This window comes from Macaca thibetana, chromosome 19 (genome assembly GCF_024542745.1).
Source record: "Macaca thibetana thibetana isolate TM-01 chromosome 19, ASM2454274v1, whole genome shotgun sequence".
In the NCBI taxonomy this organism is placed as follows: domain Eukaryota; kingdom Metazoa; phylum Chordata; class Mammalia; order Primates; family Cercopithecidae; genus Macaca; species Macaca thibetana.
In genome coordinates, this window is record NC_065596.1 from 50,750,112 (window position 1) to 50,771,377 (window position 21,266).

At 40.7% G+C, this 21,266-nt stretch overlaps 2 protein-coding genes across 2 annotated transcripts in view; both read right to left on the reverse strand.

Annotated features, from left to right (window-relative positions):
* PDCD5 (programmed cell death 5) overlaps window positions 1–15,418 on the reverse strand; it is a 1,006,786-nt gene extending 991,368 nt beyond the window's left edge. The window contains exon 1 of the mRNA XM_050771999.1: window positions 15,406–15,418. The gene's annotated coding sequence lies outside the window, so the exon portion shown is untranslated. The remainder of the gene's footprint in view (window positions 1–15,405) is intronic.
* Window positions 3,130–8,604, reverse strand: LOC126943374 (uncharacterized). The gene is made up of 4 exons (XM_050771995.1): window positions 8,463–8,604; window positions 6,657–6,790; window positions 5,424–5,521; window positions 3,130–4,291 (listed from the first exon to the last, which is right to left on the reverse strand). The coding sequence occupies exons 1-4, from the start codon at window positions 8,594–8,596 to the stop codon at window positions 4,106–4,108; spliced, it is 552 nt and encodes a 183-aa protein (XP_050627952.1). The 5' UTR covers window positions 8,597–8,604; the 3' UTR covers window positions 3,130–4,105.
* Window positions 15,419–21,266: the final 5,848 nt, after the last annotated feature.

The following is a 21,266-nucleotide window of genomic DNA, read 5'->3' on the forward strand; positions in this document are numbered from 1 at the left end:
ATGCAATGACAGTCATTCTTAGAGGCCTGCACTGCCCAGAGAGGCTGTGTTGTTTGCCATTCAGTGTCCTTGAGGCATGACCTAGGCTCTCCTAGGTGAACCTGAGGGACAACAACAGACAGAGATTTGTGGAAGGGACAGCTCTGGACAGACCAAGAGCGTTCGTGCCAGGTGTGGAACTCACTTTTGCAGTTCAGATACCCTCAGGTCTCCAATGCACCCCAGGAGCCAATCGAAAACAGTGGACTAGAAAGCTCAAGGCCAGCTGCGATGCCTAGACCCTTTGGTCGAATATGGACCCATCACCCATGAGTAAAGGAAAAGAGAAGCAAAATCAGGATGAGAAAATCAGGACTTCTCAGGTGCAGTCAGAGGAGAAGATCCAATTCTTACAGGAAGTCAACAGAGAATCCCCAAAGGCTACCCCAGCTCCACAGCTCATCTCCCCATCGGAGCATGACAGCAGGAAGCCTTCGCACTTGGTTCCTCTCACAGACATGAGGAAGTTGCATAGAAGGTCCTTTCGAGGTGGTTTGGGACTGATTAGGAGAGGAGTGTGGTTCACCATTCGACTTGGTTCTTTTTCTGAGTGATGCACAGCATTTTAATTCTCAAGCTAATCTTTGATTAACATCCAGGAAATTTGAGCCTTTTAATTAAAAGAAAGGGAAGGTTTAAAAAGAAAATAGGTCAATGGGCCTTTCTGAAAGGTGGTCCCAGTGAAGCTAAAGGCTTGCTTTGGAATTTTCAGGTTCCCCAGTGTTAATAGAATTTAGATCACATTGAGAATTTAGATCGCGGGAACAGAAAGCGCTGTCCTTTTTCACTGACCCAATTTGAGAAGTAAAAATTGATCAGCAGACCAGCTGGGCATGCAGACATAGACCACAGCATTTGCATGGACTGTTAAGAGTGTTATTCACAGCTTCTGGCAGAGGAGCTGGGTGCTTCCCTGCATCCAAGACGGCGTGCTTGCAATGAAGGAACCCCTGCCTTCATCACCTGTGCGTGAGAGAGACCTGTTACAGCCTCCAGGGGCGGGGTGAAGCCAGGTAGGAAAATGCATCAGGGCGGAGGGGGGATTTGTAAGAACATCTGTCAACTCTGCTGCTTAGTAGCACTGTTCCCTGAATCTGTGGAGGGAGGGAGGTAGTGATATGGAAACAGGAATTCCAGGGCCTGTTAACCGTATTCATATTCTGCATTTCCTCTTTCCATTGCCAATGAACTACAAAAAAAAAAAATGTGTGTTACTAAGATTTTAAAAATTAAGATGTAATTAACATAGGATGCATGTACAGCTCTTAGGTGTATAGTTTCACGTATAATATCCATGCAAACATCAGCCTGATCAAGCTCTATGACTTTTCCATGACCCCAGAATGTTCCCTCATGCCTCTTTTTGGGGAGATTCTCTTGAGAAGAAAGTGTGCTCTGTTCTGATTTCTCTCACCACAGCTTAGCCTTCCCTGCTCTGCAACTCCATATGCATTCGATCCTACAGTGTAGACTCTTTGGAAGCTGGCTTGTATGGCTCAACCCATTGTTTTGAGACTCATACGTGGTATTGTGTGTATTCATGGCTTATTTTTTTTTATCACTGAGTAATGGACATTCTCCAGTTAGACCACAGCTGGTTAATCCATTCACATTTTGATGGGCATGGGAAAAGAAAATTTAGAAGACTCTATAAAGGGGAAGAATAAAAACGTATTTTGAGTCAGAATTAATACATTCATTCCACGGATGTTTGTGAAATGCCAGTGCTCTGCTAGAGCTTGTGCTTGGCACTGTGAGTGCAGCTGTGAAGGGAACAGTCAGGCACCGGGGCTCATGCACTTGGACCTAGGAGGAGATGCAGATTATGAACAAGTAAACAGATACATGGCCAAGATGATTTTAGATTGTGATAAATTCTCTGAAGCCAATTCTTTTATGAAAAATAAACCAAAGATTACATTTTTAGGACAGATATTTTGGTAGAGTAGATTTAAAAAAAAAAAAAAAAAATTGCTATTAAGATCACGAATATGATAAAAATTTGCGTCAATTTGTGATTTTTCTGCCTTAAACATCTTTATTAACCAGTGAGTCCAGGGTAAAGTGTGAAATCCGCATCTCACATTGACTCTTTCTTCCTTGCCGTGTGTTTTCCTAAGTCTCTTTCCTCTTAGCCTATTACCTCTTGGTATTACAGATACATTTGTAGTTGTTCAATGGAGATTTCATAAAAAATAAAAATCCTGGCTCAGAGAAAGAAAACTAAGAAACATGTGCTGTGGGATTTGAATTATTTCTTGCTAAAACAACCACCACCCTCTCTCTATGCAAGATTCTTGACACAAATATTTTCAAAGGAAGCGATTTCCCTCCTTTCACCATGGGCTGTCTCTCTACAGTCGGCATTGTTCAGAAAGACGAAGAAGGAGGCACAGGGAAATACTTTAGCATTCTATAATAAAGTAGTTCATGGCACAATTAAAATGATGTAGTAGAACAGTAACATGATATGCTGAATTTAAATAACTGAAGCTGATTAAGGAGGACGTCAGAATTAAATGCTTGATGGAATTGACATAACAGATCCAAGATGGCCTCTCCATGTTTCAGCGGAGAGATGGTGCCAACCATTGATATTTTCCAAGCAAATTTGTTGATAGATAAAACATTTTTATAGACTTTCCATTATTCCTTGCAGCCATCAGCTTTTAATTTTCTCTTTCTAGTTAATATACTTGTGTATAATTTAAACAGAAAACTGTTCTGTTTCATCATAAAAGATTTGCCTGTTACTTTGGGTGTGTAAATCAAGTGGACAGCACAACATTCTTGAACTTGTTTTTTAAGGCATTTGTTGACAACAACAGAAAGGAAGATCACAGACACCGCCAATAAGCGTGGACATCAATTATTTTTTAATTGTATAGGAGTACAGTACACTAATTAAAACTAGTATATCTTGCAATGCCAAAGGCAAAATTAATTATTAATTTTTATTAATATTCAGAAGTAGCACAAGGAATGCATTAATAAAGATTTGGTGGTTGTGACTGAGATCTTGTTTAGCTTTATATTTTAGAAAAAAAAAAAGGTTTTCTGGCTCAATCTGAATAAAAAGAAGCTGGCACTGAAGGGATGATCTTTATTGAAATGGAATATGCTCACCAGAGTGGGTATTTAGTGACAGAAGATGAGATGTGGAAGGAGATTATGTGAAAACCCCAAATGCTTGTCTATAATGGTTTGACTTGACAACTCTACAATCACCTGCAAAATTGTTGTTGTTACCTTCGATACTTTTGGTTATTAAATTGAGTATTTTAGTTAAGCCATCTTGAGTTGACATTTAATAATTCATTTAGGAGCTGTGCACAGAATATTATCCAGCTCACCAAATCCAAGATGAACAAAATTAGTTTTGTGCACTAAAAAGATTTTGACAAGACTCTCTCCTCCTCCCCTCCCTCTCCCCTTCTTCTCGTCTCCTGTTCTCCTCCTCTTCTCCCTCTCCCTTCCCGGCCTCTGCTCCTCTCACAGTTAGAAGCAAGTCTGTAAGGCTTTCTTGTCCTACAGGGCAAAAACGGAAGCACATTTATAGTTTTTAGGCTAGGGTCTTTAAGCCCATCTAGGCGCAGTCCTAAAACCGTGTAGGACATAGATAGGTCATTAATCTGTGCTTGCTTTTCTGCAACTGATGGCCTCTCATTTTTAGCAGCCTCTGATTTGAGATCTTTCATGCCCACTCCCTTGAGAAACAATTTTGCCTTTGTAAAGTCTGTACCAGTAAAATCCTTCAATGAAACCCAAAATGTCGACACAGCCAGTGGGAGGGCTGCCTGTGGACACGTCGGCTGGTCAGCCGCAAGCTCTGATACCCCGGAACACATGTCCATTCACCCGGGTGGGCGGCGGTAGAGCCGTCAGACCCACATCCTCCTTTGCCTACCATGTGGGGAATGCTATGCCTCGCACAGCTCAATCCTGCATGTTCGCGAATCTTCGGGGTGAAAAGGAGAGGAACAGAGCATTCACAGCTACAATGAAGCTATAAGCAGTTGTAGGCAAAACTGTATGGTACAGCATATGCACAGTGCATGCCTTCCCTTCACACCTCGGAAGGCAGCAGGACTCCCCGGCAAGCGCAAGCTGTCACCATTCCCTTGGGAAGGCAGCTCTCTGAAGAATACTTCTTCCACCTGATGGTCCACCTTCCAGAATGCAGCTCCTGGGAAACAGCATCAGGCCAGTCTGGGAAGGCATGTGTTTCCTCGGATGTGTTGGAACCTTTCCTCTGAAAAATAGGAAGAAAAGTGGATCTGATATCATACTAGCAACCTCTCTGATGGGACTCACATGCCTGAGGGTAAAGGTGGTCATGCAGTCAGAATCAGCATTGACTCCAGATAAATGCATGGCCATGTTGGGTCATTTCTTCCCGTCGGAGTTTAGAGGGGGGTGAAGGAGGCTGGCTTCATCACACCATAGTGTGTGATGCACCAGCTGCCTGCAGGTGATGTTGAAGACAGCCAGGTGATCTCTGACTCCTAGGACTTTAAATGCTTGGCAGCTCATATCAAGAGAGGTTACTGTCTTGCCTTGTTTTTTTTGTTGTTGTTGTTGTTTGTTTTTTTTTTTTTTTTTTTTTTAAATTATCCCTCCAAAATCACAGAGATAAATACTGCAATGTAAGGCAGCCATTAGTGAGACATTATGATGAGCTGGTTTACAAAAAGGAGTTTTCATTCATTCATTCAAACAACGAATACTTTTTGAGCACCTACACTATTCTGGGACTTTTGCTAGGCCTGGGGGATTCCAAAATAAATATGAAAGGTAAGTGTATGAGTTAGTTGTTGCTGCATAACAGACAGCCCCAAAACTTGTGGACTTAAGCAGCAATCCTGCATTACTACCTGGGTGTCTAGGAGTTGGCTAGGACTTGGATGATCTAGAATGGTCTTGACTAAGCATTTCTGCATCTGGGATTGTTAGGGTGTCTACCATGTCTCTTTCCACCTGTCTCTCACACTTTTTGGACCAGAGAGGTAACTGGGGCATGTTCTCTGCATGGTGGTATCAGAGGCATGAGAGGGTCTACTGAAACCCAAGGGCTTCTAAATGCCTCATCCAAAATTGGCACCCTCCTGTGTCCATCTACATTCCATTGGCTAAAAGTAAATCATATAGCCAACCTCAGAGCCCAGAGTCAGAGAAGCATATGCCACCCGCGATGAGGCCACAGCAAGGGTGTGGATGCAAGAAGGTGTGATGGAGGTCAACAGTGACACCTACAGTGGGAAGACATCATTTCCTATTCTTCATGCTGCTGATGGGCACAGGAATGGTGTTTTGGTCCACTAAGGCTGCTTTAACCAAATACTATAGACTGAGTGGCCCACAAATGACAGGCATTTATTTGTTACATTTCTGGAGGCTGGGAAGTCCAAGACCAAGGTGCTGGCAGATTCAGTGTCTGGCGAATCAGTTTTCTGGTTCATAGATGGTGACTGCTTGTTGTGTTCTCACATGGTGGAAAAGAAAAGAGATCTCTCTTGGGCCTCTTTTATAAAAACACTAATCCTATGCATGAGGACTCCATCTCCATGACTTAATCACCTTCCAAAGGCTCCACCTCCTAAGGCCAACACCTTGGGGGTGAATTTCCTTATAGGAATTTGGGAAAAACACAAACATTCAGATAGTAGCAAATGATGACTTCTGCCCTGAAAGTATTGGGGGAAAAATTCCCACTCCATTTCATCTTTCCTGAAGGACAGCTGCTGGGAAGGGTGAAAAGAGTCTGATGTCTATGGGTGTCTTAAGCTATGAAAGATTTGCTATTCCCTGTGGTCTTCCTCAATTTTTCCTTTAGGGACCACAGGGGAAAGATGCTCTTGGCTTCTGCTTCCGTATGGCAGATATCCCTCCCCACAGCAAGTCTACGGCCCGGTTCTGTCTCTGCCCCCAGAAACAATGGGCACGCAGCTGCCTGGACTCAGTGGCTGGAGACTAGGCAGAGGAAGACAGGGAGCCTTGGGCTCTCTGCAGATCCAATCTAGCTCTGCAAACCACCATGCTGATATTTTCATCCATCCTTGACCCTAGGGTCTACTTCTCATTTGTTTGAGGACTCAGAGGAGAAGACCTCTGATTAGCATCCTAGAAGTTCCCAAAGTGTCACGCAGATTCTGTCCTTGCAGAGCTCCCTGGGTGATACAGGGCTTGTCTGGGGATGACACAGGGCCAGGGCCTTGACATCCCTACACACAGAGGCATCCCCCTTACTGAGGTTCACAAGATGTAGCATCTTCCTCCTCTCTGGACCTCAAATATTCCCCAATTAGTGTCCCCGTTGACCTAGTGGGGTGGATCTTCAGCTTCATATCATAATGTGGAAGACAGGTGGTGCTTACATGAGAAAGAGAACAGCAGAGAATTAACACATGATGCAAGCAACTGGATCAATGGAGACATCTCAATTTTATAAATCAGGTCCAGGTTTTTTTTGTTGTTGTTGTTGTTGTTTAAATCTTCATCTATGTAGCTTGTCCATCCAGGTAGCAATCTAAGACATTGTCCTGCCTCCAGTCCTACTGCTGGTGCCCCAGCTCTTCTCTGCACTAGCTCTCAGGCTTTCCGCATCTCTGTCCACTCACCTGCAAGATGCAGGTGAAGACAAGACCCCCTCTTCACATGACTGTGAACCTCCATGAGATCCAGTGGATGAGAAGTTCTCAGCACAGCACAGGGCACACCAGAAGACAGATGGGCTGCGAGTTTCATTATCGACCTAGAGTACACATTCTTTGAGGTAAAGGCTGACAGAGACTCAAGTGGCGTCCTCCCCCAAACAGATGTGGACCCTGTTAATCGTGGTCTTTCATCTTTGCTTACAGTTATGTGACACTGCTTCTCTAAGCAGATTTGGGGAGAGATTTGTTTTCATAAATCATGTTTATATGTTACTGAAGCTTTGTTTACTCATTTAAGAACAAGTTAAGGGCATTGGGGTACATGTCTGTGGGGACAGATGGGTGGGGAAAGGAAGCATTTGGAGGAGTTCTTTGATACACACAAAAAGGTAAGAACTGACCCAAGAACCTGGCTTCAAAGTCAGATGTCGGGTTATTTCACTGTGGGACACACTGAGGGCCAGCCTCAAAGCAGGCCTGGGTAAGGATCTTCTCCCAGATCCTAAAATTGTGCAAGTCCATGAAAATCCCTTTTTGATTACATTAAGAATTTCTGGCAGAAGTATTTCTGGTACCTAACCTTAAACCGGAGGATATTGCATTGGCGGTGGCTGCACTGAAAGCACGAAGCCTCGGAAGTGGGACAGCTGTTGGAAATCAGATGTTGTCTAAGGGAGTTTATTATGCTCCCTCTACACTGCTCACCCTTGGCAAGAGCCACGTGAGATCCTTTCACCAATGAGGATGTGTTTCCTCTCTAGGGCTTCCTGAGGCACCTGCAGGGCCAGGAGAGTCCCTGAATATTCAGAATATGCAGAAACTCCTCTGACAAGCAGCTTTGCTTAAGCAGAGAATGTGATGGTGTCCAAGGTGACTTGGATAAACTTTACACTCACAGAGAAGGCTCTGAGCCTTCTTCCGGCCTGTGGGCATTAACCTGAACCACATAACTGTATTTTTTTTTTTTTGAACTGTTATACTTTTCTACTTTAGATATGTACTCACATGCAGAAAATAAATCCCTATTTTATTTTTTGTCAAAACCCAGTTTACTTGTTATTTTCTTTTTAAAACGTCCCTGACAACTCCACTGGTCACTTCCATATGAATTTCAACTCTGTTCTCCATTCACACCTCTCTGGCATCACCAGCTTGTGATGGTGGTGATGTCGTCTGACTCCTGGCTAGAGACCCACGAGTACCCTGAGACAGCATGTATGTCTTCTTCTTTATGTATTTCCAGTGCCCAACCAAAGCCACTGGTTCCGAAATAGTTTCAGAGCAGGCAGGGTTGAGCTGAAGGAACACATCCAGCATGGGTCTAATTATTGGAACAAGTAACTGGATTGGATTAACCACTAGCACGTTAACCACCTGATGAGAGTGAATTGACTAATCTTACCATCTTCTATATAATTGAGAGTAGCTTCCGAATAAGAGGTGAGAAGAGCGTCTCTGCTATTCTTGGGGGCATAAGAGAGGCCTTGTTTATTAATCCAACCATAATCATTGGTGATCTACCTTGTGCAAGGCCCTGTCATAGGCACAAGTGATAGGTTTATCACTAGTAATAGTATAATTGTTACAGCAGGTAGCTAGTCAGACAGGAACAGGGCAGGAGAGTCCCCTGACCCCCTCTCTCTCTCCCTCACCAATCAGGAATGTCAGGCAACCATCAAGTGATGGTGAGGCAGTTGTTAAGCTATCTCTCTAAAATAATTGGTCACAGCCAATGCCAGGGAAAGGCAGTCTCTCAATACACAGAAACACCTGCAATTGCTGATCAGCAGTTCCCGATGAGATCTCAGGAGCCAGGTAAGCGGGCTCAAGCATGAACACTGAGAGGCAGAATGGCGGAGTTTAACTGGTATAACATTTGGACTGGTAAAGGAAGAACGCCTCATGTGAGCATGCGTACAACTCCAGTAAACGCACCACGCATGCGGCCCCTCCCCAGTGCTACTGGGCCACTGCGCATGTGCACAGCCCACCCCAAGGGAATAATCAGGGGAGAAGTTTTTAATAAATTTTCACTCCTTCTCTAAACTTGCCTCAGTCTCTCACTCTGCTCTTCGTTTGGATTCTTTCTTCTGAGGAGACAAGAATTGAGGTTGCTGCAGATCCGTATGGATTCGCCGCCTCTTACATACTTTGGTGCTGTGTGACTGGGGTATGTTCAGCTGGTAACATAACTAGGAAGTGGTGTATAGTCATATGGGTGGAAAAAAAATATGAATAAAATTCCATCCTCATGGAGCTTACATTCTAATGACGGGGAAACTACCAAACTACCAGACAGATCAGATATTAAGTGTTGTAAGAAAAATAAAGTAAGGCGGGGTTACAGAGAGAGTCACGGGGACAGAGCATTGCAATATCGGAAGATGGTTAAAGGACCCCATATAGACTGCGACATTCGAGCAAACTACATAAAGGATTGAGGGAACTGACCATGCAGGTAGTGGGGAAGAGCATTTTTCAAGCAGAAGCAATGGCATATGCAAAGGCTACAAAAATATTAAAGAAAGCTTTTTGGGTAGAGGGAAAATGACACTAAATTGAAACAGATCTATAAAAAGGGTAAGTGCCAGGGAAAGGCAGTCTCCCGATGGACAGAAACACCTGAAACTGGTAATCAGCAGCTTCCTGATAAGATCTCAAGAATTGGGATCTTATAAGATTCTTGATAAGATTCTGTCAATTGTTGATAAGTTCAAGAATTGGGGAAGTGGGCTTAAGCATGCCCACTAAGAGGCAAAACGGCAGAGTTTAACTGGTATAACTTTTGGACTGGTAAGGGAACAATGCCTCACGCCAGCATGCGTACAACTCTAGTAAGCATACTGTGCATCAACAACTCCAGTAAACACACTGCCAGAAATGGCTAATAAGTAAGTAATCATAAAACAGGTTTTCAATTTTTTTTTAGATAGTATAACTTTAGAAAGATGTAGATATAGATAGTAGTGTAGTTCAAAGTATCTGCAGAATTAAAATGTCTGGGCCCAATAGTACAATGGATGGGAGGATGGGAAGGAGAAGGTGGAAGATACTATTTTAAGGTTTTTGTGTTAAACGTGAGGTAACATAATAGTATTTCAAAGTAGCCTTTAAAGAAGTAAAGGTACACATGGCAAGCCACAAACAATTGCTGAAAAATTGAACAAAAATATATACCTGTTAAGTCTAAGGTAAAAATAAAATGGAATACTAAAAAATCCTCAATTGATTCAAAAGATGGTAGGAAAAGCAGCAAAGAACAGATGGGAGAGATAGAAAACAAATACTGAAATGGTAGACTGAAACCCTACCATATTAATAATTATAGTAAACATAATAGTCTAACATACTGATTAAGAGCCAGAGATGATCAGACTTGATGAAGAAACAAGACCAAATACATGCTTAATGTTTCCATGTGAAAATTCCTCCTCTGTGTTTTGGGAAATTTTTATATTTCAGTCAAGAAATTGGGAAAACAAAAAAAAGTATAAATCGGGTGCAAATTCAAGCTAAACAATAAATGTAGACATTTCTTTTAATTACTTTCAAAGGCAAAAATCGCAACTACTTTTGCACCAACCTAGTAGTTTTAAGGAATCCACTGATGTCAACTCAAAAGCATGAACAGGAACCACTGATGTTCAGAGTCTAAGGTTAAGATAAACATTTACAGAAACCAGGGAAGGAGCAGGCAGGAGAATAACCATAACCTCCTCAGTGAGTCTCAGTCATAGCTCTTGCCAGGCTGTAAACACATGTTTGTGGAATATTCTGAAATAAGATTAGAAACTGATCTAAAACCTGAATTGCAAAAAGAATATCAATTTCATTAGCAGAAATCAAAATCAAGGCAAGCACATAAAATATTTTTATTGTTAAAAGATGATATAATCTGATATGAAGAAACATGTGCCCTAAAGACCATTTACAAATGCTTTCCAGTACCCTCTTGGCCATTCAACCAACATCAGTGCAAAAATGAATGAAAAATTTCCACATTTGTAAGATTTGTCATGAAAAAAGAGAAAAAACTAGTGTATAGGACAATTAATGCTTTGTGTATTTCAATTTTTTAATGATCCCTTTGGGGTATTAATTTTTGTGGTATTATTTTTCAAAATTTTCAATGATTTTTGCATGGAATTTATTTTACGTTAATATTCACCTTTAAAATATTTTCCATTCTCAAATGTCTATGTCAGGTGGAGATTACTTTTATGTTACTGAAAAAAAAAAAAAACTACCTACAAATGGGTACTTTAGCAAAAAGGTGTTATGAAAAATACAGAATAATGTAATTGAAGGAATTCCCAAGATTTCCTTGGAATTCTATTTTTTTGTTTCTGAATACCAAAGATCAATATATAGCTATAGAAAACTTACTTTAAAAATAAATACATGAATGGTTTAAAAGAAAATGATAGGAGAAAGTATACCATGCAGAAACTAATTATGAGACTGGCATTACTATATTAATATAAGACAAAGTAGACTTAGGTGCAATAACTATTACCAGAGATAAAAAAGACATTTCATAAGGACATAATGCTCAAATCTCAATATAATTATAATATATATATATGTACATCTAACAAACTTAAACATGTATGCACCAAAAAATCCTCAAAGTACTAAAGCAAACATGGTAGAATTAAAAGGGAAAAAAAGACAAATACAAAATATAGTTGAAGATTTCAACAGTTCTCTTACTAATTAATAGAAAGAATGTAAAATCTATAAGGATACAGAAATCCTGGACAAAACTGTCAATCAGTGGGACTTAATTGACATGACATCTATTGAACACTTCACCACTTCACCCAACAGCAGCAAAATGCTTTTCTTTTCGATGACACGTAGAACATTTGCCAAGATAAACAACATCGTAAGCCATTAGAAAAAGTGTACCTACATTCAAAAGGATTGAAATCATACAGGATATATTTCCAAAATAAAAAAAAATTAGCAGTAAACAAAGAGATCTAAAAATCCCCAAATGTTTGGAGAAAATATTTCTGGGAATCTCATGAATCAAAAAAGAAGTCACAAGAGGAAATCCAAAAGAGTTTGAACTGAGTGAATATAAAACACAACATACATATTCATCCGATGCAGTTAAAGCAATTCTTTAGAGGAAAATATATAGCCTTATATGCTTAGATTAGAAAAAAAAGGTCTAAAATAAAAGATATAGGCTTATATCTTAAGAAACTGGAAAATTCAGGAAAATTAAAGCCAAATAAGTAGAAAAAAACAATAAACAAATTAATAAAATATGAATCTACAAAACTATAGAAAAAAATCAATGAAACCAAAGTTGTTTGACTAGATTAATAAAATCAACAAAATAAATATAAACTGAACAAAATAAAAGAGAAGACACAGATGGAGGGTAACAGTAATGAAAGAGGGTACATCCCCTTTTTAATGTTGATCTTCTATCCACATTTAAAAGATACTAAAGGAATGGTGTGAGACAGTTAATCTAAATAATTTCAACAAATTAGAATAAAAGACACCAAAAGTTATACATTACCAAAGACACAAGAATAGATACAGAATTTAAATAGCCCTATATATTATCAACAACAACAACAAAGTAATTAAACAACTTATCACAATGAAAACAACAAATCCAGATGGATTCCTTGGTGAATAAACCAAACATTTAAAGAAGTATTTTTGCATCTTGCATGAGAGTTGAATTCCAGTCTGCATAGATTCTTAGTTCCAAGCATCAGAAATAAAGCCAGACTAATTTAGGATTAAAAAAAAAATACCAAAAAGATTTTGAGTAACCTTTCTATCCAGAAGGCTTGTAGAGCCAGGTATGGCAATTGTGGACTGAGAAGGACATCCCACTTACCTCCAGAGAGGTGCCACAGTCACACAACTGAGTCCAGACACCACGGCCTATACTGCCAACACCACAGACACCACACTCCTATCACTGGTGTTTTCATTATGCTATTGGCGCCTCAGGAAGTAAGGCGTGGACAGTTTGCTGCCACCACACTCTGCAGAATGGATTTCGTGAAGTCCCCACTTTATTTCTTCATTAAGGTTTCATTTAAAGACTCATGTCTTTATTCCTTCTTTTCAATAAAAGATAGAAAAATATTTGAAAATATTGATCTCTATAAAGGCAGGTGGACTTTGTCTCATAAAGAAGTGTGATCTGATGCTGGGACAATTGTAATAGCACATGTCTAATAATGCGTGTAAATTAAAAATGAAATCACATCTGATCAAAATTGCCCTAAAAATTCTTAAATCATCCAATTTTCTGTTCATGTACAGGTATGTCAATTTTCAATAAATCCAACAGAGATACTTTTTCTCCAGAGTTGGAATAAATTGTTGCTACTTCCGCTGAGCCTCAGATGATGTAGCTGACTTGCATTGAGGTCATATAATAGAAAATCTGTATGTATATATTTGTTTATTTAAGAACCCTATGCTCACACAAGGGTGGTAAGATGCTCACACTACAACCGACTAAGAGAATGACAAATATTACCAGCCACTCCACTTAAAATATTATTTTTATTTTCCCTCTTCTTTCTCCTCTCCCACCACCACCCAGACCCTCCTCCTGCTGTCTCTGCTCCCCCTCCTTCTCATCCTTCTCCTCCTCCCAAAGAATACCATTAGTTTGTTGCTTACATGATGGGATTCAGCTGTTTGTCTGCAGCTTCCTGACAGCTGGGGCAGAGATTTTATCAACATTTTCTTACATCACTCTTTTGCATCAGTTCCTAAAAGTTCAGAAAAAAAAAAAGTTGACCTTTTCCTTCTACAGATGGTCAAGCTGAGGCTCAAAGAAGAGTGAGGCTTGCGGAAGCAATAGAGCTGGGCTGTGGCTGTTGGTACTGGAACCTAGACTGCCTCTTAATGCATCTTCCTGTACGTATTTTCTTTCTTCCAGGAGTCCAGACTCTCAGACAAGGAGCTGGACTCTCTTGGCATTAAGAGTTCGACAAAGCCATTGTTCTGAATCTGTTCTCTGCCTCCCAGCCCTGTGATAAGAATATCCTAGAAACTGGATTTTTCTATAAAAAACATTTCCCCATGTGGACTGTGTACATTCTGCCTCAAATTCTCTTTGGCAGTTTCACAGTTTAAAAATACTTGAGGATCTCTTTAACTTTGTTTCTCCTTCTCATTGTAAAACTTCACTTTTCACTTGTGTTTCCTCCAGGAACACCCTCCACTCCACCCGGCTGGAGCAATGCAGCGCTCTCTTCCCTCTTCTCCTAATTCCTGATTTCCTCCACGCTCAACTGCCATTGGCAACATCTTTTCAAACCCCATGCTTGGATTCGTTCTCTTCAAACCAAATCCAAAGTGTGAAGAAACAATGTAAACTTTTTTCTACATGTTTTTTTTTTTTTTTTTTTTTTTTTTTTTTTGCAGACCCTTAATTATATTCAAATATGAAAACATCTATCTAAAACATCTGGAAAATCATCCCTGATTTCCTAAAAAATAGATACATCAGCTAGACCACAGCTCCAGGAGACCTACTGCAGGTTAGATGTAGGGAAAAAAAGGTATGTGGAATAATCGGAGGTTAACCTAAATAATGGATAGAAATTTCTGACACTACTATAAGTTTTCCCCCCTGGGACTCAGGTGCAGAGGTTTGAGTTCATTGTACTCTTCAATTTATAACACATTGTCAACATTGATCTATGCAAGATCCCATGGTTTTGTTTATTTATTTATTTGAGATAGAGTTTCACTCTGTTGCCCAGGCTGGAGTGCAGTGGCACGATCTTGGCTCACTGCAACCTTCACCTCCCGGATTCAAACAATCCTCCCACCTCAGCCTTGCAAGTAGCTAGGACTCCAGGCATGCGCCACCACACCCAGCCCATTTTTTTGTATTTTTAGTAGGGACTGAGTTTCTCCATGTTGACCAGGCTGGTCTTGAACTCCTGACGTCAGGTGATCCACCCACTCCAGCTTCCCAAAGTGCTGTATTCCCAGTACAGGTGTGAGCCACCACACTCAGCTAATTTTTTTTTTTTTTTTTTTTTTTTTAAGTAGGGACAGGATTTCACTGTGTTGGCCAGGCTGGCCTTGAACTGCTGGCCTCAGGTGATCTGCTCACCTCAGCCTTCCAAAGTGCTGGGATTATAGGCATGAGCCACCATGCCCAGCCAGATTCCTTGGTTTTGATTTGTCTACTTATTTATTTTCTTTTAACCCAATTCCCTTCCCTCTGTAGACAATCACTGCAGTGTGTTTAATGCTTATCTGTTCTTTAGCATGTGTTATTTTCTTTGAGATAGGGTCTTGTTTTGTCATCCAGCCTCAACCTCCCGGGCTCAAGCAATCCTCCTGCCTCTGCCTCCTGAGTAGTTGGAACTACAGGCACACACCACCACACCTGGCTATTTATTATTATTATTATTATTATTATTATTCATAGAGACAGATTCTTACTCTATTGCCCAGGCTGGTCTCCAACTCCTGGGCTCAAGTGATCCTCCCAGCTCAGCCTCCCACAGTGCTGGGATTACAGGAATGAGCCACCACATCCAGCCTTGTATGTGTTCTTGACCAGTGTATATTGTTAGTGTGCATGTATTTTAATTGATATAAATGCTAAGTTCCCTATTGCTGTGTGAACATATAATGCATTACTCTGAGTCACTACACATTTTCACATTTTACTTACCTTCCCCATACAGGCTTCCAGTTCCTGCCCCCAACGATTAATATTGTGACCAGCATCCATACTGTGCCTCTTGGGGTCCTCTGTGAGAGCTTCTTGGAGAGACATTTCAAGTGGTAGAATTCCTGGATCATAGAGTATGATGGTTACAATTTTGGGCCACCCAGGCGTCCAGTTCAGGACCAAGGGAGCCTCAGCTGCTGCCAATGGCTCTCAACTGAGTCTTTCTCCAGGGGACTAAGAGAGGTCTTGGCCCTAGGTCCTGGGACTTGCCCCTTTGTATCTGGTGGGGCATGGTAGACAGCTTTGAAGGGTCATCCCAGCTCCAGATTTCCCTGTAAGACAACAGAATAGCTGGGCTGAGCGCAGTGGCTCATGCCTGTAATCCCAGCACTTTGGGAGGCCGAGGCAGGTGGATCACGAGGTCAGGAGTTCGAGACCAGCCTGGCCAATATGATGAAAGCCCATCTCTACTAAAAATACAAAAATTAGCCAGGCATGCAGGTGTGCACCTGTAGTCCCAGCTTCTCGAGAGGCTGAGGCAGGAGAGTCGCTTGAATCTGGGAGGCAGAGGTTGCAGTGAGCTAAAGATCATGCCACTGCACTCCAGCCTCGGTGACAGAGCGAGACTTCGTCTAAAAAATAAAAAAGATAATGGAATAGCTGAGGCCTCTGTGGTGAGTGCATTTCAGTTCAACTTCTACCAATTTCACTCCCTTGAATGTTAATTCTGAACATGCTCCCTGGGAAATTTCCTGCATGCACTGCATACTCTGCAACCAACCTGAGTCGCAGATAGTGTATGCACTGAAAGCAGTCATGGCTGCCCTCCAGGGTGGATATGAGATACAGCCAGCACTCCACCAGCCCCACAGAAATGTCCTACCTTCCCTCATCCCTGTGACCACTTGGGATTTTCTAGTAGTCCAGGTTATTTTTTTAACAAATGTTTTAGGCATAAAGTAGTATCTTTATATTTGCAATGTATAATGCAAGTATTGTTTCAACTTGCATTTCTTTATTAATGATTTTTGGTCTCTCTTTTTATACTTATTAACTTTTGTAGTTAATAAGTGTAATTTTATAAATTGAACAGAATGGGCGTGGTGGCTCATGCCTGTAATCCCAGCACTTCGAGAGGCCGAGATGGGTGGATCACCTGACGTCAGGAGTTCAAGACCAGCCTTACCAATATGGTGAAACCCCATCTCTACTAAAAATACAAAAATTAGCTGGAAGTGGTGGCTCACGCCTGTAGTGCCAGCTACTTGGGAGGCTGAGAAATGAGAATTGCTTGAACCTGGGAGGCAGAGGTTGCAGTGAGCTGAGATCACACCATTGTATTCCAGCCTAGGCAACAAAGCAAGATTCCACCTAAAAAAAAAAAAAAAAAAAAAAAAAAAAAAAGTAATAAAATAATTAAAATAAATAAATAAATTGTCTGAACATCTTATTTGGTATTTTCCTTTTGGGGTTACTGTCTAGGTATTAATCTCTTTTCAGTTGAAAATACGGCAAAATAATCTCCCATTCTGTCATTGGTTTATTAACTTTATCTTGTCCTTCATTGAACCAAAGCCTTAATTTTCACGTGATCAAATCTTTTACAGTTTTTTGGTCTATTGTTTTTATTGTTGAAGTTTTGTTTAAAAAGTCATAAAGACTGTATTCTTTTCTAATAATTATATATTTTTACCTTTCAAATTTACACATCACATGTTCACATTTAATCAACTTTGAGCTCACTTGACTGTTATATTAAGCCAAGATCTTGTTTTATATTTCTCTATAGAGTGGTTTAACTTGCCCTAGATCAGTGCCATTATTTGTTTATTAGTCTATTTTTTTCTTTGCCAATGCCACACTGTTCATATTGCGTTGACTTTGTAATATGACTTTATATTTGATACAATTTTTTCCTCTTTGATTTTCTTTGTTTAATTAGCTATTTTGTATGTTTACCAAATTTTAGAGCAATTTTAAAATCAATGTACATTTTAGAGTAAACATCTATTTTTTTTCGAATCCCAACTGGAATATTCATTTAGATTGAATTAAATATATAGATTTCGTATAGGAGAGTTGATCTGCTTATATTGTTATCTGTCAGGATTATTGAAGTATTATTTCCGTATCCTTTATATGTTATTGCTATTATAAATGGTATTATATTTTAAAATTATATGTCCTAATTGCTTATAGTTGATAAAAAGAAATACCACTGAATTTTGTAGTTTGATGTTCTATCCAACATTTCTGCTGAATTTAATTTTCCCATATTTATTGAGAGATAATTGACAAAATAACTTTATCGTTCATTACAAGAATTTTTCTGTTGAGTTTGGATTTTTCTGCTTGTGTGCCTGCTTGGCCGATGATCATGTCATCTGAAAATGATGATGGTTTAAAGCATCGTCCAACCCATTCTCTTCTAACCAGCTCTCTTTTAACTACTGACATTGTGGAAAACCCATACTGCATTCTAATATTTTTTTTCCTCCATACCAAAGTAAATAAATTACCTCTTATTTTTACTTTGCAGAAGAGTTGAGTTATAATTAGGTGTTAAAACTTTCTTTAAGAAAAGTGCAGGATGGAAGCAGGATAAATCCAAACATGTTAATATATGCCTTTCAGTACTGTTAGTGACTTCCTCCCAGAGTGTTTCTGTTCCATTAACTCTATCCTGGCCACTCAACGTGACATTTACTCCCAGTTAGGACCCTCAGTCTTAGGCAGCCTCCTGGGTTTCCACTTATTTTCTTGTGCTTCTGCCATGACTATGAGAAGGCCATGCTGGGGACAGTGAGCATGAGAGACTGGTGGAGCTGAACGGCCCCAGCCTGGTCCACCAGGCTAGTCTAGCCAACTTGCAGATGCAGTCATGAGCCAGCCCAACCAAAATCAGTGGAACTGCCCAGCCAAGACCCGCCAATCTTCAGGTCATCCCACAGACATGTGATCTGGATAAATGCTATCGTCCTAGGCATTCAGGTGATTGCATTGTGTGGTTACTAGTTTAGTTACACAGCAATTGCCAATTGCAAATTTGTCACATATTAATGCTCTCTTTAGTCACCATACAAGGTAAGAATTCTGCCAATAGGTATTTGTCACTTGTCACGCTGCTGATAAAGACGTACCTGAGACTAGGAAGAAAAAGAGGTTCAAATGGACCCACAGTTCCACACGGCCGAGGAGGCCTCAGAATCATGGCAGGAAGTGAAAAGCACTTTTTACATGGTGGTGGCAAGAGAAAATGAGGAAGATGCAAAAAGCCGAAACCCCCAACAAAACCATCAGATCTCGTGATACTCACTCACCACCAGGCGAACAGTATGGGGGAAACTGCCCCCATGATTCAAACTATCTCCCACCTAGTCCCTCCCACAACATGTGGGAACTAGGAGAGTACAATTCCAGATGAGATTTGGGTGGGGACACAGAGCCAAACCATATCAAAGGGGAACCCTCTCCTCTACCCCTGCTCACCAAGGCCCGTGCACATACCCCCAGTGTCTCACCCAGCTTACAGGACACCATTGCCATACACACTGCCAGCACAAGTGAGATACAGTGCTGAGGCTTGTTGGGGTCCCAGTTATTTTCCCCAGATGTGGACATGGTTCAGTTCCCCAGGGGGCCCAGGAAGCCCTAAATAGCTGGCCCTCAAACCCTGCCTTCACAAAAAAGAACCCTGAGTAATCCACATATGTTTGGAAACACAAATGGATGTATGCACTTTGTTTTTTTCACTTGCGATCCTCAAGTGAAAAGAACAATGTGTAGAAGGCTCATATTTTGCAGATTTTTGTTACTAACCATTCTTTCTGCCTAAACTTCGGCAAGTGGGTTTGCTGCAAGGGGTGTTGTTGGAGCCTGTGGCTGCCAGGATGATGAGCCCAGCCGGTGTTCTTGGCTGGGATTTATGATTTTTTAAACTAATTCTTATTGTTGTCCACTTCACAATTTTGCTGCTGCGCTGTAGACCCTAGTATCAATTTTAGTTGAAAATGCAGCAAAAACAAAAAGGTAATGCCACTTCCCACACTGTTTCAAAAGGTTTTTTAAGTGGAAAAAGGTATTTAGTATTTTTAATAAGCATCTTCAATACTATTGAGTTGGTTTCTTTGTTAATATCACAAGATTAATTATGCTGTCAGACACTTTCAAGGCCTGCTTAACAAAGATTCAGTGATATAATGGTTTGCTTTGCACTGCCTTTTTTCTGCATAGCAATCACAATCAGCATTAGACAATTTAAAACCCTTTCACCAGCCGGAAGTTCTGAAGAGCCTTTTAATCAACAAAAGTAATTTTGCAAACAACTAGATACAGCATTTTTCATATTAACTAACTTGCATTTAAACTCTGCAGGCTTGATTGTTCCTGGATCTTTGATTCCAGGAAACTGGGATATTCCGAAGGCCTAGAATCCAAAAGTGAGGATCACACACACTCTCTGCCCTGGGTACCCCCCAAACGTTAAGGTCCTGTTACCCCATTCTGCTCGTTAAAAAGATAGCATTGGTACTCAAATGTAATTCATTCATTTTAATTATCCCTTAATATCCATAACTCATCTAATCAGCTACATCCTTTTTTTTTTTAATATGGTTACCTAGAGAGCTTCATCTTGTTATTCAATAAATACAATTTGTGTTCATGTGTTGAAATTTTATATAGTTTTTAAAATTTTGCTTTTTTTTTTTTTTTTTAATGTGTGAATGCCTTGGGTTAGAAAATTCTATTAGCGCCACCTTTGAGATTTTAAAATTCGATTTTTTTTGAGATTGACGGTAACTGAGCCGAAGCTGAAGTTCTGTGCTCACAAGGCAGCTGCCCCCTACAAAACTAAAGGTTTTGGGGTTCTGTATGTGAAAGAGCCTTAGCAGGGAGACACATTTTGCTTTGTTTTTTTTTTTTTTTAATCAAGCACATTTTTTAAATGAAACTAACCTTTCACTGATACCTTTAAAACATTAATTTTTAAAAAAGAGGAAGAAATAAAGGCCCAGCCAGCAGCAGTAATTCGTACCGTTACTGTGTGTAGTAATTAACAACTGCAGCAGTGATTCCCACACCCTAAGTCCTCGTGTGTTTGACACGATTTCAACCCTGGCGAGAAGTGACCCAGGGATCTGGAGCCACAGGACACGAGGAGCAAGTCCTGTCACAAGAAATAACAGGGTCAGGAGACACGACTAATGAAGTCACAGCAACTGGTGCACAGAGCCAATCAGAGGAGGCGCCAATCTGTAAATGAGGATGTAATTAGCAGAAAAAATAACATGCTTTGGTTGAATTCGAGGGGAGCCTGTAATGACTGGATATTGAGAAAGATTCCGAAAGATTAGAGCAAACATTATGCAACAAAGAATACCTAATTAGGGGAAAAAAGTGAATATGCCTTAATTAGAGGGAAATACATGATTGAAAGACGCAAAGTTGTCTTTTAATATGAATGTAGCCACGAAGGTTAGCCTGTGTTTCCTGGTTCGGCATAGCAAGTCACTCTGTGAATTAGTGGGAGCAGCACACTCACGTCTCTTTGCAGTTGGTGCTTTCTGTGGGGAGACACAAAGGAGCTCCTGAGCACCTCTTGCTCCTGTGAGTGGATGACCTGTGGTGCCTACAGCACAGGTAGTTAGTTACCTGCCTTGGCCCCAAAACACTCCTGCCTCCTGAAGCACAGACACCCTCGCAACTTGTCCCGGTGCTTAAAAAGCAGAAAACAAGGCCGGGCGCGGTGGCTTAAGCCTGTAATCCCAGCACTTTGGGAGGCCGAGACGGGCGGATCACGGGGTCAGGAGATCGAGACCACCCTGGCTAACACGGTGAAACCCCGTCTCTACTAAAAAATACAAAAAAACTAGCCGGGCAAGGTG

What these genes read in the sequence shown, in the direction of transcription:
- LOC126943374 (XM_050771995.1), bottom strand. Translation starts at nt 8,596, where the DNA reads ATGAGGCGTTCTTCCTTTACCAGTCCAAATGTTATACCAGTTAAACTC. An exon ending in TCTTCACCTGCATCTTGCAG is followed by an intron (nt 5,522 to 6,656) that starts GTGAGTGGACAG and finishes CCACCATGTGAG; the next exon opens with AACACAACAAGCAGTCACCA. An exon ending in ACTTCCCAGCCTCCAGAAAT is followed by an intron (nt 4,292 to 5,423) that starts GTAACAAATAAA and finishes CCTATTTTTCAG; the next exon opens with AGGAAAGGTTCCAACACATC.